This window comes from Manacus candei, unplaced genomic scaffold (genome assembly GCF_025592945.1).
Source record: "Manacus candei isolate 608988 ecotype Guabito, Panama unplaced genomic scaffold, ASM2559294v1 h1tg000076l, whole genome shotgun sequence".
Taxonomy (NCBI): domain Eukaryota; kingdom Metazoa; phylum Chordata; class Aves; order Passeriformes; family Pipridae; genus Manacus; species Manacus candei.
This window is the reverse complement of record NW_026138124.1, coordinates 11477029-11493542: the sequence shown is the minus strand read 5'-3', so window position 1 is coordinate 11493542 and position 16514 is coordinate 11477029. Positions and strand designations below refer to the sequence as shown.

General features: G+C 45.3%; 1 protein-coding gene across 2 annotated transcripts in view; it reads right to left on the bottom strand.

Moving 5' to 3' along the window:
- The window catches only part of PAFAH1B1 (platelet activating factor acetylhydrolase 1b regulatory subunit 1), a 29417-nt gene extending 12974 nt beyond the window's left edge, over positions 1–16443 (bottom strand). The window contains exons 1-3 of one of the 2 annotated variants that reach the window (XM_051810013.1): positions 16280–16443; positions 538–748; positions 41–125 (exon numbers count right to left, since the gene is read on the bottom strand). In XM_051810013.1, coding sequence (XP_051665973.1) covers positions 41–125; positions 538–569 — 117 coding nt within the window. In that variant the 5' untranslated portion in view covers positions 570–748; positions 16280–16443. Of the gene's footprint in view, positions 1–40; positions 126–537; positions 749–16044; positions 16104–16279 lie in introns of those variants that run through there. The other variant, XM_051810014.1, reaches the window with a different exon arrangement.
- Between the last annotated feature and the right edge of the window lie 71 nt (positions 16444–16514).

Below are 16514 nucleotides of genomic sequence, written 5' to 3'. Positions count from 1 at the left end.
TGAAATTAAAATATAGATGAAGAATCTTGTTTGAACTCACCACATCTAACTCAGCTTCCTTTTTAAAAACCGAATACGCCTCCTCGTAGCCATTGGAACGGAGGTAATCTGCTATCGCTCGATTTCTACAAAACAACATGTAAAGTGCAATTTAAGGAGGCAAAGAAAGATCGTCATCACGATGTAGCACATTCTGGTCAGATCCTTGTCTGTGTTCTGAAGTGAAATAGCAAAAAGCTGTCATAATTTACTCAAGAAAAAAGTAGAATTCACAGATCAGTTTGCAGCATGTGCTTGTCATAAATTGAGGAATTCATTTTTTATGCCATTAATAACTTTGAAAATATATTTTCATCATTTCCCAATTCTATTATCAAATACCAGCAGTTCTATCAAAAATAAAGACTAGAGAGATCTAAACCACAATACACAGTACGTGATGAGCACGCGAACAAAGCAACTCTAAAATGTATTGGGAAACAAATGTTAATAAGTGAAATTTAACAGAAATGCAACACAAAAGCCATGATCCCTTACAGTTCATCTCGTTGCCTTTGTGACAGCACCATCGTGGCTGAGATGTCAGGTTAACGTGATCGAGCAGCGGCTTCTCCTCAAGAGCTAAAGTCTTAGGAACCAGGGATCCACAATTCAGTCTGCCACAAAGTGGCTTAAATCACATGTATTTTTCCAGATGTGAAATCCAGTAGGAAATCCAGAGGCATTCAACACAGAAGATTCAATCCATCTACAAGGAGGAGAAAGAGAGAGCATTCATTTCTTTGAAACAAGCATTCAGCAGGCAGCCCTCTCGGATTTACCCAAGCAGTGGCTTTAAAGACCGGGTCTCTAATCCAGCATGGGGCCCTTGCAGGTACAGTGTTGCACAATTAGAGCAGACAAATGACTTTACCCACTCCAGTAACACCACCTGAGGAAGTTAAAAGAACTATGTACTAAGAGATGGTACTTGCCTTTTTTTCAGTCACATGTTAACATGGTTTACCTACAGTTAATCTTTCATCTCACCCACATTTAGGGCACAGCAAATTTTTAAACAGCCCTTCAGTCTTATCAGAGTGGCACCATTACCATGGGCCCGTTACTGCAGCTGGGCTAAGGCAGTGGTGCGATCACAACACATCTGGCTAATTTGGGATGTGGCTGAAATCCAACATGTTTGAGATAGTTCAAGTTGTGGCTTTCACAACAGACTCATTTTTCCCACACACACTCCTTAGTATCCTGTGATTCAGTAACATGAATGCAGCATTCTCAGTGCACAACCTGCTTCAACTTGGCAGCTTCAACCTCTGCCACAGCGACATCACCAAACACACACTGGCAGCACTGCCTTTGCTCTCCACACTGCAGGGACCTTGTGTGAGCACCATGGGAAGTGCTGACATGGCACTTCTTGCACACCTGGCAGGTGCCTGTACAGAACTCATCATTCACTCCAGCCGTTCAGCAAGTTTGTCAACCATCCTTCAGCACCGAGATAAACTGAACAGGACACATGCAGAGGCTCAGAGAGAGCAGGTGGGTCTGTAACTCCCCACCGAGTGCTCCCACTGCCTCTCACCTCTGCCCCTCCCTACACACACAGGACACAGAGCTCACCAGCACAGCTCAATAACAACTTTGGTAAGGAGCCTCTCTTAAACAATAGCCTTTCTGAAAAAAAAATAAAGAAAATACTGAGCTTGTATCATTAATGACTACTTATCCATCACAGGGGATCAGAGGCTTGTTTCTCAACCTATCTAGGCTCTGATGTCTGCTTTAAAATGAGCTTAAGCTGAAAGTTGCTTGTATTCCACTCTGCTGGTGGATTTTCCGCATCAAATGCTGCACACCATAATACTCCCCTGCAAGCTAGTTAGGACAGGAGCACTCTAAACAGGCAAAACCTTACTTAATCAGTCTAACCTCTTTCCCAACAGCTATTTCAGAAACAATTCAGATGAAAACCAGAGCACAGGCTGCGTCCTTTCAGAGAACAGAAGCAAACATTTCACTTACTCTTGCCTCGTACCTAATTCCTGCCAGGTAAAGAGCCAACTGATTTTCCACAGATGCCCCGTGCTCAGCACGCACTCAGAGTATCACACAGCAATTAATGGAACTTTAGTTCATCCAAAACGATCCCATCCCGCAGTGCTGAGGAGTGCCCTGCAGAGAGCGCTGCCGGCGGACACCCCGCGCGAAACGGGCACGGGCAGAGGAACGAGCCCAGGCACTTCTTCAGACACAGCAGCGCTGCTGGGAGTGCCAGAGAGCAGAACACAGACAGCAACTGCCAAAATCCGCCTCTAGTACCGCCAGGGTAAAAACCTGAAGGTGGGGTTTGTATTATGAATCACCACTATGCAGTGGATGTCCAGTAAATCCAGTGCACTGACTCCGGTAAAAATCTCAGTATCTCATCAATTTTGATGTGGTATCTAGGAGATGCAACTATAGCACTTGCCTAAAAATAACAGCAACTGTGTTTGTAAGGCCATCCTTGACATGTCACCTAGTTAGAAATACATTTTCCCTCTCAAATATAAAGGAACCCCAAATTTCTCCAGTATCCCTGACACTTCCCAAACCTGGGCTGCTCCAGGTTCTATCTGAATTGTCAGTGAGAACCAATCTCAGTACTAGATAAATTGCAACAGTTACAGGGCAAAGTAGCTACTCCTGCTATTAGCAAATTATAGCTGAGCCACAAGACACCAATCACTTGATCTACGCTATCTCACTCCTCTGAAAGGTGGCTGTTCCAAGCACCCTGCTTAGTATTCCTGACTTCTTAACTACAAAGCCACCTGAAAAGAAGGCCAAGTATTTTTAGGGCAGTCTCCTTCATACACACCCCAGATAAAAACAGAACAGAATGAAAACAAACAAAACCAATCACAAACAAAAAAAAAACCCACTCAAGCAAAAATGTCCAAAGCCCAAAAGGACCAACATTAATTACACACATGTGCCATCATGTGCACTGCCTTTTCTTTAGCTGCAGCAGACTTTGTGACATACAGACTTCAGCAGAGCAAGACTAACCAGTTCTCCATCACCTATCAGGGCTCCCAGTCCCCAGTGCATTCCCCACACACTGCTCAGCCACCAGAGGCAGCAAGGGGAACAAAACCAGCTCACTGAGAACCACCACCTGTTCATTACATCTTGCCCGAAACCGGTTACTTTAGTATCAGCAGCTTATTGTGACTGAGGCAGTGTCAAGAGTGTCACATCTTTTTTGAAAGAAAAGATGTCTTTGCATGAAAATTTTACTTTGTTCTGTATTAAATACAGGAAAAAGCAGACTGAACTTAGAGCTATCCATGAATAACAGCTACTAATTAAGCATAAACCAGAACGTGCCTTTTATTAATAGATCCACTTACACTCCTCCAAGCTGTAGTTTCTAACTTAAAACCTGTTTGATTCCCTATCAATAGTCTGCACATATAAGAGCACTGAGTGGCAAACCTCTGCATAGGGACAATCTTGCAACAATAGAGGGCTACAGGTGTTTTCAGCAAGATCAGGTGTCTTTGTAAGCTGTTTAAAATTGGGAGCTAGACCTGGCTGAATGCCTGACACCAGAATAGGTACAACACATCCAACTGTCACCTCTCACTCCTCCTGGCAGCACAGGACCTGCACAGTTTTCTAACAACACAAACCATTCCTGACCTAAACACAGTATCCTCCTAAGCTCCACTAGCAGCAGCAGATCCTCAAGACAACTGCACCTCATCCCAACTGCCCACCTGTCCACTCAGCTACAGACCAGCTTTTATACTTAGGACTGGTAGAAATGTCTAAACAATAAGGATACAAGACCTACTTCATCCTTAAGTGCTGCAGGACTGAAGAGTGGCATACTAAAGCATAATCTAAAAAAAAGATTAATTTAAAAAGAGACAGCCAAAAATCATCACAGGTCAGAATTTTTTGCTGCACAAGCTTCTGAAACACATGGAAGTATTGATGAAGAGCAACAAACTGAGCAGAAATACTCAAAAAGCTAAAGAATCCTCTCCTGTAAGGGAAGGTGGAAACAGCACAGTGCAGATTCTTCTGATCTTCTCATTGGAAAAAAAAAAAAAAAAAAAAAAAAGCAAGGCCCTCTGTCTCTTTACATCTAACCATCCCCTCCCATCTTCCTAAACTGGGATTCAGAGATTCCTGAGCTTCACTGCACCAGCCTGTCACTGGAACCAGCTGCCCTGGCCACAAGCCTCGCCCCACTGAGGACATGTTCACTGCCACTGCAGTGCTCCGAGCCTGTGCTGGTCCTGCCCCACAGCCAGTCCCACCTGGGAAGCACACCCACACACCCCCACACCACACACCCCCACCCCACACCCCACACCCCACCCTTCTGCAGCCAGCTGCTGGCAGGGCACCCAGCCAGCCTCACACCACGCTGGCAGTGGGCATCGCTGCCCTGGTGTGGGCAGGAACAGCCTCTTCCTGAGGGTGACTAAGAGAGAGGATCCGACAGACAGCTGCTGCCTCCTGGCTTCAAACACTGGGTCCTTCCAGTCATGGGTGTCAGTGTGGTTGAAGTGCTTCTAGATCACTGGAAAACTTCGCAATAACTTAATGAGAGACCTGCTAACCATTCATAAATGCACCAACAGCAAATTGAAACAGGTTCAGCTCCATTTGTTAGCTGAGACAGCTCTACAGGAGGTATCCAAGCACAATAGCTACACACACAGTCACAGCAATGAGGTAGTGAAAAAATAATCACTTTGAGGCAAGAGATTGTCAGAATTTCCTTCAGTTCATGATATATCATGCCAATAAATGATACGACTTGGCCTGCAGGTACTTCTATGACAGTGTTCATATTGCTTCAAGAGACATTTAAATATTACTTTCCATAAGTATTCACCGAATATAATTGAGAAGCAGATTATGGAATCAAATTAACTCATGAGCATTTTACTACCAACTTGCCAAAAATACCTGTTCGTTTACCTGAACTGGCACCAAGCAAGAGCAAAGTTACTCAAATTAAAATTCCTAAAAGTGTCCATTCTGTACACATTAAAAAATAAATCAAGTCTGTAAATTCCTTCAGAGTTCCTTATGGTTTTACTTAGCAGAGTACACTGGATAGTAAACAGCACCAAAATTTGTTTTGAATACCTATGTCTGGCAAAGACACTGGGCCCTGAATTGGACATTTAGCTTTTATTTATTTCAAGCAAATCATCTACCCTGCAAACCTACCATAAGACTAAACATACTTGAGGTCAGAAGTTTTTAGAATCAAACCCAGCCCATTTTCTTAGTTCTAACTGCTAAAATAGTGTCTAACTGCTAAAGTAGTGTATCTGGACATAACCCTTGACTTATTGACTCCTGTTGTTAATTACTGCAGAAACACCCACAGATATCACAGCTCACCCAAATATATCAGAGCAGGATGAGAGCAGGATGTTATTTTGCCAGATTCCCCAAAGCCCTTAATTTCCTATTGCCATGGCTTTGTTTGGCAGCTGCAGTAACTCAGTGCTCCAGCTTTACGTAGCAGGCCACCACCATCCAGCTGCTTCCAAGAAACACACACATTGCACGGTGACATAACTGAAGCCATAAACACCGAGGTCCAAGTAAACCATTAACTACTAGTTACTAACTCGTGGTATAAATTATACCTCCAGTGAGATGCTACATTTGTCCCTGCAAGGAATTGGTTCGGTCAGGGATTAGCTCCTAGAAGGAATGAGGGCTTTTGCCCTTCAAACACCGTCCAGGGGTCGCAGCAGGGGAAGGCACTGCACTCGGTGCTGACCAGCTGCCAGCACCCACCAACTCAGCATTTGAACTTCTCCACTCAACATGAGCCATCAAGAGGCTGTTTCACATAAAGTTCTTATGATGCCCATCCAAATCCAAGCATTTTCATAAATGTATCCCAAGGTACCAAACTCTGCCATCACAACCAACCTATGCATCTTCTGCAGGATTTTATCAGTGAGTTTGGTTCGAGGTTCTCCACTGTCTCTCCTTTGCTCCCATCAAGTGTGTCAAAAATACTCTTAGGGACCAACACCATGAACAAATCCCTGAAATGGTTCAAGTGACTAACAACGCCCATTTGTGCTCTTCAGAATAAGTCCCAGTAAAAGCCACTCCCCAGTGAGCTCTGATCCACCCAACCTGCAGTGAGATCCCTGCTCCCCTCCCCTCAGGAGTGACGGCGGCACAGCAAATCCAGCTGTGCCAGTGCCTCAGTCACCGGCTGGGCTCTGCTACCACAGCAAAGAAGTGTAAGAAAACCACCACGAGCACACTGCAGTGCCATACAGAGAGCACAAAGCCACTGCAAGGTCACGGTGAACCACTGTTCCTCACAGACACGTGCTGGTTCTAACCAGAGTTTTCAAGTCACCTCAGTAAAGCTGCAGAGAAATATGAAGATGTGTTACATTGTAAGACCTTCATAAATTTCAGAAGTTCCATTTCACAGGCTTCTCACAGCCTGAGTTACTCTGATTACTTAAGGCAGGGCTCCTTTCACCAAGAAAATCCTCATCAGCACCACAATGAGAGTGTCTCACCACTGGAACTCCAGGCTCAAAATCTTCATCATTCCAGTAATTTCAGTCCTCAAACCTACAGAAACATTTGCTTACCAGCTACTACAAAAAACTGTCAGTCAGCCTTAGTATGTCCTTAAGCACTTTTCCTACCTCCCATAAGTCTCACAAGCACATCTGTCCCTCCTGTATTTTATTATTTTTCTCCTACCTTTTGAATTTTTATGAGTTAAACAAAGAAAATCAGTTTCAACCTCATTCCTTGGTTCACGGTTCAAGGTCCTCCACTGAAACAGCAGTGGACTGGTCCACACACCAGCACCACCAGCCTGGCTTCACTCTGCTGCTGTTGTCCAGCAACCACATCTGGTAGTGCACATCTCAAATACATCCATGGCTCCTCCAGGAACTTAACAGTAAATTAATTCAATTTCTGCAGTTTTTACGACCGTTGCTTAGGCTCCATAAACAGTCTTCCCCACAAAAACACAAGCTACGTACACTAAACACGTAACTGTAGCTAATTATATTCAAAATTAGAAGAGATACATGGCATCAATTACAGAGCCAATGCATCAGCAGATACAGAACACACCAGCACCATGCAGCTCTGAAAGCTCAGCAAAGCTGTGAAATGCTGTGCTTCAGGAACTGTACATTTTTGCCTTTTTTTGCAGAATCCTAATACTTTCAATAAACTCAGCTACAAGACCATTTTTTTTTCCTAAGTATTATCGCAACAACATTCTAAATAATATTTTACAAGAACATTTATTGAAGGAGACAAAATGTGAGGTCACATTCTCAGACTGCCAGCTCAGGCACACCTAATATGAGGTACTTGGGCCTTAAAAAAGCACGTGAGCCATCATCACCACCAGAAACACACGAGCAAGTTCACATTTGTGAAATCAATTAGTTTTGGATTACTCGCATTTAGGTTCAAACTTAAATCTTTATTTGCAATCATTTAAAATTTCAACAACTCGTGTAAAACTCAAAAGCTTTTGGAGTGTCCAGCACACGCTACCACCTTTCAAGCGGATTGTCTAACACATTCTGCTGACCTTAAAGGGTTTTTTGCCTGAAAGAAAACTCCTCGAGTTTACTTCTGAATTGTTAATAAATCCAAAATCCTACTTCAACTAGCTCCCTCTCTTCAGGTAACTTTACAAACCCAGTGAAAGGCCTGTCACTTATTAAGACCAAGGCCACCAAAAAGACCAACTGAACTGATACAATCAGAATTAAATTCCACAATTTTTAAAGCTGAGAAGATCCATTTGTGCATTAATAAAGGAGAAACTCTTGTTGCATTGTCTCTTGCTACATGGCTGGCACAGGAGATCTTTACAAACTTCTCTGACAGTGTATCTTGTTTCATAACATATTAACAAGAGGACTTAAAGTGGTTATTTCGGAGAATTCCCAGGCAGTAAGAGCTTACAGTCCTTATGGATGAACTAGACTGCAAGAATTGTTCTCTTACACCTATGGATTATGTTGCTAAATCCTAGCAAGTATATAATAACATGTCCTTTTAATTTAAACTAATTTTTAATGGTCTGATTTTGTTTTAAACCCCATAAGCAAAAAGCTGCTTTATCAAACTCAAGACACAGAATAGGATGACTCTTGGCACAAATGTACTCAAAACCAGATTCCACAGGACTGAAGTAATATCCATGCTTCTTGGGCAAAACTATTAGGACCTGAAAAGGTTCCTAGAAATCTGTCTCTATCAGTTGATAGGAAAGAAAAACAGTAACAAGTAAAATAAAACATCAAGTTCCTTTCCTTTCCCGCCTCCATCTCGCCCCCCCAGAACAGCAGTAAAGCTCATCCACAGCACAATCAGCAGGGCACAGCCAGGCAGCTGCTCTTAGTGCAGCAAACAGACCTTATCCTAGAAAATATTGGAATCCATCACCTGCTAAGCCGGCAGGGATGAGTCGGAGAATACAAGAAAGCTACTCATTTATGAGCTGGGTTAATCTTTTTTCCACTTTTCAGCCTACATCAGTAAAGCTGGCTGAGGGATTACGACAGAGTGAGCTCCAACAACTATCTGATTCAGGAAAAACAAAACAAGAAGCAAATCTGAGCTGAATTACAACTCTGAGCCTTATTTTTAATTCATATGTTTAGTAAGCCTTTTATTCTGCAATTAAGGAAGTCTCAAAATGCCTGCAGGTCAACGCTTCGCCTGATGTATCAATGTAGCACCAGAGTACACCATTCTGTGCAGTGTTTGTAATAACTCACCAAAAACATTTCCCAGTCAAAGGCTTATCAAAGGAAATATAATTTTAACACAAAAAAGGTGAAAAATTCTATGCCTGTTTTCTTCTCCATTTCACCTACTTTTACAGCTTTTGTTACAAAGCTGATACAGTAGTTTAGTTCTGAAAATAATTCAACACCAAATCCACGGGGAACTAGAAAGCAAGCCATAGCAGATCAGATATAGTGCCTGTGTTCTGAACACTTGGAATGCAGGCTGTAATTGTATGTAAAGCTAAGGAATGTCACCAACATGCTATAAACCAGGAGCAAGTTGGCTGCTCCACTTGCACGCTGCCTAAAGAAACACCTGTGCGTTTCCACATCCACTCCTGTGCCTGTCTACATTTCCACATCAGTTCAAGCTGTCATCAGTGTTTAGCACATCACTGGCAGTCACTACCCACCTTTAGGATTTTAAAACAACAAAAGACATTTCTGGTCTCATTACCCTCCCAGGCACCAACACTACATGACTTTGAGGCATCTGGACCAAATTTGCTTGGAAAATATTTTTTGGGGGGAAAAGAAGTCTTTAAATGAATTCAGTCTTGACATTTGTCCTCCATGTATCACTTCGGTTTTGCAATTCTGATAGAGTAATTCTCAGGAGAAACATCTCGAGCACAATCACATCATTTCATTTTAGAGCCTTTGAGCTTCCTCCAGGTCAGAACTCCAGTTAGCAGTGCAGTCTACATGCAGGCTTTGGTAGGAAACAAGGGAAAACATCCTTCTTCTAACCTGCCTGTTCAGTTCTGTGTGAAAATGCAAGTAAATTTAGCTACCAATGAAGGAACAGCCTGGAAAAATGCAAACTGCAGTAGAAAATAAACCTTTAATGTGTGTGAAAAGGTTTTCAACACGGCCTTCTCCACACCACTGCTCAGTGTGTTGTGCCAGGCCAGGCCAGCGAGCAGGGTGAGTGTTCGGGCTCGGTGTTACACACTGCTACTGCCACTGCTCACAGGAAGGCACAGCAGGGGTAGCTGCAGGACTGCAGCAGGGGCTTTTCCAGTATCACTACTGCTAGGTCAAACAACACATACACATTTTGGGGTAGCAATTCTAGACCACTTATTTAAGCTACTTTCTCTTGGCCACTAAGAGAAGAGTGCCTGTACTCACTTGTGTTGGTCACCAGCCACACACTGGATTTGAACTTTGTTCTTCTCAGTTCTTCCCCATATACCTCTCTGGCTTGAAAAATTAAGTAATAGACTTACACATGTAAAGGAGGTAACAGGACTATATCCAAATTTAAATAATTCAATCATTAAACCACTTGTAATACTGAAAATGTGATATTAACAAAAATGACTGTAAACTGATTAAATTTATATACGAAAAATATCTGGAAGGAAACTTAAAGGAACACTTCTGTTAACACCTTAGAAACAGAAGAAGGTCAAAACCACAAAAGAAATCCAAACAAGAACTCAGACAGAACTTCTGCTCGTTAATCCTGAGAACACTGTTAGTCCCTTAGCCATTTTCAAAGCTTGTTGACCAAAAACGGCTTCACTTGCCCAGAGGGAAAAAAAAATCCAACCCAAAACCTAAAAGCTAATCATAGTTGTCATATATAATATCTTACTCTGCTACAGGAAACAGAACTCAACCTTTCATGACACACAAAAGTAATGAAATCAGTATTCTGGTAGAAGGTGTCTCATTTTTCTTATGACCCACCTTCCCCTACTACACTCCTGTCTCTAAAACAGAGCTGAAGGTGAGAGAGAACCTTCTACCAATGCTGATTTAATAGACACCATCTGTTTAAAATACATACACACATTAATGACATCCTTTTAATAACTACAAAGACACAAGCATTTAAACACACCAAATTGTTTATCTAATCTCTTTCTTCACCCCAAAAAACAGGTGAATACAGCACAAGACAAACTGCCAAGGTTGTTTCTTTATGGAAGAACCAGTCATTTATCAGCAGCAAACAGGCTAAATGCTTCCAGCTGATTTTCCTCTAGTCTTAAAGAAGGATAAACTTAACACCTTTGCTTTAGCATTAAGCAGAAAAACAAGGCAGAGGCAATCTCGGGGGGAGAGACGGGGGACCACTTGTCTAATTAAACCAGAAGAACTTATGGTTTGTGGAGCACAACAGGAACAATTAACACACATACAAGAAGGAGGGCGTAAATAATCTCAGTCATGAAGGCCCCTGTGCCATCCCAGATGCAAACCAGTACAGCATCATGCCACAGAGCCTGTCACCCCCAGCCTTACCTCACAGGAGGTGTGACAGCTGAGTCACCATCCAGCCGAGAACAAGAGGTGCCTCTGAACAGCCCTTCGACCAACTCCCTCAGCAGAGACCTACTTAACAAGGGATCCAAGGAAATTACAGGCCAGCCATGGCTGCAGCACCACCTGCAAACCTCCACTACCACACACTGCCCACCACTGGAAATACCTTCTCAAGGCTGCAGCACTAAAAACATCAGGTAAGTCTTCCAGAATCAACAGAATCACAATGACAAAGATGTATTTATTACATTTATTTAATCACAATCCCTATCCTAAGTCCACAAGCAGCCAAGCCAAGCCAAGCTGCAGGGCTCACTCAGAAGCAGTACCAATAAGGAGGAAATGATGAAAATACTTCTAAATGTGTTAACTAACAGGTACTTTGAATTAATAATGTTGATTTTTTTATATAGTTATACATGCATCAGTGCTCTAGGTACTGTTCAGTGTGACAATGCTGTGCACATGATTAGCTTTGAAAGCAGTGTATGCTTATAGTCCTGAGGAAATGGAGCTCAGCATACACTTATTTTCTAAGTAACATTTTTTCTTTGAAATTTCCTGACAGTACATGCCAGCACGAAGTGAAACGATAGGTGGCTTCCATGACACTGAACTAAAAGCAAGAGAGCCTAAGTCACACCTATCTAATCCCTTAAAGAGAGAGCAGAAGGTTACAAAAAAAAAAAAGAACAAGCTTTTAAATTGGCTGAATGAGACAAGCATTGCCTCATCCAAGTCCTGCCTCAAGGAGTATTGAGAAGAAAAGGCCCTTCTTTAAACCACTGAGATAAGATACAAGTTAGCAACACACATCTGTTGGGCCAACCTGCAGCACCCAGCATCGCCAGGGTAAAACTGCAACTCAGCTGCTCACCAGCTAAAATCCTGGTTCTTGCCAATGTTTCTAACATGTAATATTCATCAGCAGGTCTCAAAACATGGTAGGAATGAGGAAAAGCTTTGTTCTAAAATTACTGTAGTACACAAACCCAGACATTCAACACAACCTGAGCTCGGGACCCCAGCACTAAGCTGCCATGCCACAGCTCCAGCTCCAGCCACGCTCTGCACTTCAGTGGTGGCACAGTCCTGCCCACAGCGATGCCACGTGCGCTCCGCCAGCGTGGACAGCAGTCACAGGAGGAATTCTGAACAAACACCTTTATGTACTTGAAAATTAATTTTAAACAGGTCACGATTGTATCCTACTGTAAATGCTTATTTTTAAAAACTTAAATTGCAGTGTAGCCTATTCTGTCAGGCAGATGAAAAGACAAAGCAACATCACCCATGAATAAAACTCCCCAAAACCACATTGGGAGCACCATTCCCTTGTGTCAGCTCCCGAGAAAGTCCCTGCATCCTGTGAGGCTTCACCAATGCAATATGTTTTTAGTAGTCATCTGCCAATGATATTTAAGCTCTTATAAAAGGGAGAAAGAGGAGCCCAGTTGTAACATCATTGACAGATCTGCGAGTATGGACAATGTGTAACTTACTACTTCTCTGTAACAACCCTTGCAGGAGAACCCCAGAACCATTCTGATCAACACACACGGTTCTGATCCTTGGGAAAGATCTTCAACTGCCACCACAAATCACATGTTACAGGCTGGAAACTCCCCCACACCCTACAGGAAATCTGAAACTATTATCTATTAAGAATAATTAGCAATTTCTATTGTCCTCTTGATTTCCTAAATTTAGGCCTAAGCAGCTCTTATTTTCAGCCTGAGAAGTATTTCAGTGCTCACTTCACGGATGTTTCAGCTGCCCTCCCAATCTTTGCCTTTAGTTTAGAAAATGGGCCTGAAGTTCACCAAAGTAGGAGAGAGCTGCCTGCACCTGAACTATTCCAGTGCTGCTCCCCTTTGTACCACAGTAATTCCAGCCCTCTGGTTCAGGAATACAGGGCAGATACAGAGGGTTGTAAATAAACTTATAAACATACTGAGCTATCCTGAGGTAGCAGGGACCAGCTATTGTTTGCCCATAATATTCTACAAGAGGGTACAAACACATTATAATTAATGATGGAAGCTGGTTATGGAGTTCTTGATGGAAGACACAGTTACTCCAACTGGACAAGGCAATCAGCAGATGCTGATTCAAGAGCTGTCCCATCCACAGCAAGTTGGATAGACAGCAAGTTGGTGAGCAGACAAAGGACACAACCTGAGCCGCCAGGCTGGGAGGAGCACAGGAGACAGGACAGGCACAGGAGTCAGCAGGACACACAGGGTAGAGCTTGCATGCAGCCAGAAGGGGAAGTGTTGATGCCTTTTGCTTCTGTAGAACCCAAATGAACAAGTTACTCCTGTACAGAAAGGGACTGCCATCATTTCAAGGGCAAAAATCACCCAAAACCATAAGGAGGCAAGTGTTTTATTGAGTTCTTCGTTGGTCTTAGCCTGGATCCGTGTTGACTTGGACATTTGGCACACACATCCACTGAATCCTGGAACATCTACTCCAGGTGAATGAACTAGACAGAGCTTACACAGAAGCCACTGCCCCTTATTTTAATTCTGGGCATATTAAACCAAACACAGTCTCCTCTGTGGCCATCTCCCATCACAAACTGGACTCCAGAACTGAGAACCCCATGAAAAAGCAAAAACTCAACCTGCTTCAGAATCATCCATATTCAGTGTTGTACTTGCTCCAATCAACACTGAATTCAGGTGGGAATGCCATGGGGAACATGTGGAACAGGAGAGCAGTTCCACAAGCAGCCCTTCCTAGGTGCTTCCTCCCATCCCTATTGTATTCCCCAAACCCTTTGTTCTAATGCCTTTCCTACACAACTTTCAGCAGCAGTGTCACCCCCACGATGCAGCAGGGGGACAGCAATGCTCTTACAGAGCCACAGTGCTCAAAAGGGCTTCCAAAATCCTGAGATGTTATTTTACAGGAACTTGGCACGTGAAGAAGGGCAATGCAATCCAGTCTGTACACTGACAGCAGTCACTCCACTGTAGTCACCAGAGATACCAGGGATTGTCTTTTCCTGTGTGCCCACCCATAATCTGGTCTGTCCAAGAAGTTCCATGGAAAAATAACAGCAAGAAGCCACAATACAGGGGTTTCTCTAGATTTCAGAGAATCTTGTGTGCAAAACACCCGCACAAAAATTATAATTCTTATCTAAAGCGTAAATAAAATAAATTCAACAAGTGAATAAGTGGATAAATTGAAGCAGTTATCAGACAAAAAAAATCCGGCTTTGCAACAGTGACTGGTCACTTCTCACTGCCAGACAAATCAAGATCCACCCTGCAGAAAAACCAGCCTCAAAACAGAACGCGAGATTTGTTTCATTTCCGAAGGTTCCTGCACCATTAGATTCCTCCCTAAAGAAGAGACTTCATTGTTACGGCAATTAGTATTCCTCCACCCCGGCAAAGGGAGGAAAAAAAAAAGCTCTGAAAGGGTAATCGAGCCATTTCGCAGCTTTGCCTCCTTACTCCACCCAGTCTCTTCCCTGCTCAATGGCTGCTCACAGCATCCACAAACATAGGAACAGCAACAGAAACACAGAAAAACGAGATCCCCGAGAACGAGCCGGAAATTTGCAACGCATCTTTCAGTTTAAAAATATTTTCTTTGTTTAGTTCCCTAACATAATATTCCTATTTAACAAAATGACTCTAAGGGAAAATAACATTCTGACAGCAGACCCTCCCTCTCCCGAAAACCAGCCGAATGCTGCACAATCATTTACAAAATGATCATCACTGAACGGAGGTTCTTTAACCACCACCTCCTAATGGCATGAACAATACTGTCATAGGAACATACAATTAAAAGAATCACCACAAAAATACGTAATTCAGCCAGGTCAGTATGCCCAAACATTTATTTATAGTAAAATAGTACTTATTAAAGATTTTTAATACAGCTTAGATTAACCTTCCCCCCTCCCTGGTAAGTAATTCATTATAAAAGGACTTGACCTGCACCAACCAAGCCCACTGCTGCAGCACTGCCGGCGAGGAAATGGTTCCAGTGATACCATGGCAAAGAAAGGGAAGGTGTCACATTATTATTGGTATTAAAGGTCAAGTTTAATTGCCTCCGCCTTAAACAGAAAACAATAAAAAAAAAAATCTCATGCCCACAGAACTGAGCAAACCCCAAACTTTCCAAGGGAGGCACCACTCCCACCCCCCAACTTCCATCAAAGCCCTGCCTGCGTATAACCTCCTGCCGAAACAAAACCTCGGGAGTAACAATAAATACAAGATTTTAGCAAACTCGATTGCTATTAAAAGGTTTCCGAGGGAAGCCCGTGCACCTCCAGCCGTCCAGGCAGCGGTATGACCCCCAGAAGGAGATCAGACCTCCCTCGCCCGTTTTACTGCAGCTGGTTCTGAAGGCATGAGCCACCTCCTATCGCTGCTGCCCTGCTGAGCACTGCAGGAAAACGGGGGATGCGAGGCAAATTCTGAAACAACACCTACTCCTTCCCCTGGATTATCAATCCTCGCCCTGTTTTCGGTGCCGCGGCCGCGCTGGCGAATGGGGCCATCGCCCGACCCCGGCCCTGCCACGGCAGAGGGGGACGGGGGAACCCCCGGGAGGAACCGGGGAGGGATGCTCGGGGTCCCCTCGGCGCACACGCGGGGCCCATCGCCCCGACGGCTTTTTTACGGCTGTTCGCCCCGGCCCGTGCCCTTCTCCCGGTATTTGCTAAGTCACGGGAGGAGCGGCGCGGCCCGCGGGGGGGACACGGGCCCGGCGGGGGCTCCGCGCCCGCCCCGCCGCTCCCGCCGGGCCCTGTTTTCCTGCAGAGTCACGGCGGGAGCGGGGCCCGGGCCCGCGGGCAGCGGGGAGGCCGCGCCCCGGCCCCCAGAGCCCCCCTGAGCCCGGCCCGGTGGGGGGGACACCGGGCCGGCCCCCCCGACCCCCGCCCCGCCCGGTCCCTCCTCACCAACGGGCGCGGCCGCCATTTTGAGAGCGAGCAGAGGGAGGGAGGGGGAGCGGGGCGAGGGCGGGGAGCGCAGGGGAGGGGGAGAGCGGAGCGGAGAGCGCCGGCCGCTGAGGCCGCGGGCCGGGACGGCCCCGCGGGGCCGGGGGGGGCGGCGGGCCCGGCCTTACCGAGCCCCGCCGGCGCCGCCGCCTCGCTGCGCCGCGCGGGGCCGGCGCCGCCCGCCTGTCCCACTCACCGGCGCGGCGCGGGGTCCCGGTGCGGGGTGGCGGTGCCGGTGCGGGGTGGCGGTGCCGGCGCGGGGGTCCCGGTGCGCGGTGCCGGCGCTGGGCGGGCGCTCCGCTCGCTCCGCGCTGTCAGAGGCGCCGCGGCCGCCGGGAGGGAGGGCGGGAGCGGCGCGGCCGCCGCGGCGCTGCGCATGCGCGGCCGGGGGCGGGGACGGCCGCCCGCCGCCATCTTGGGCGGCCGAGGCG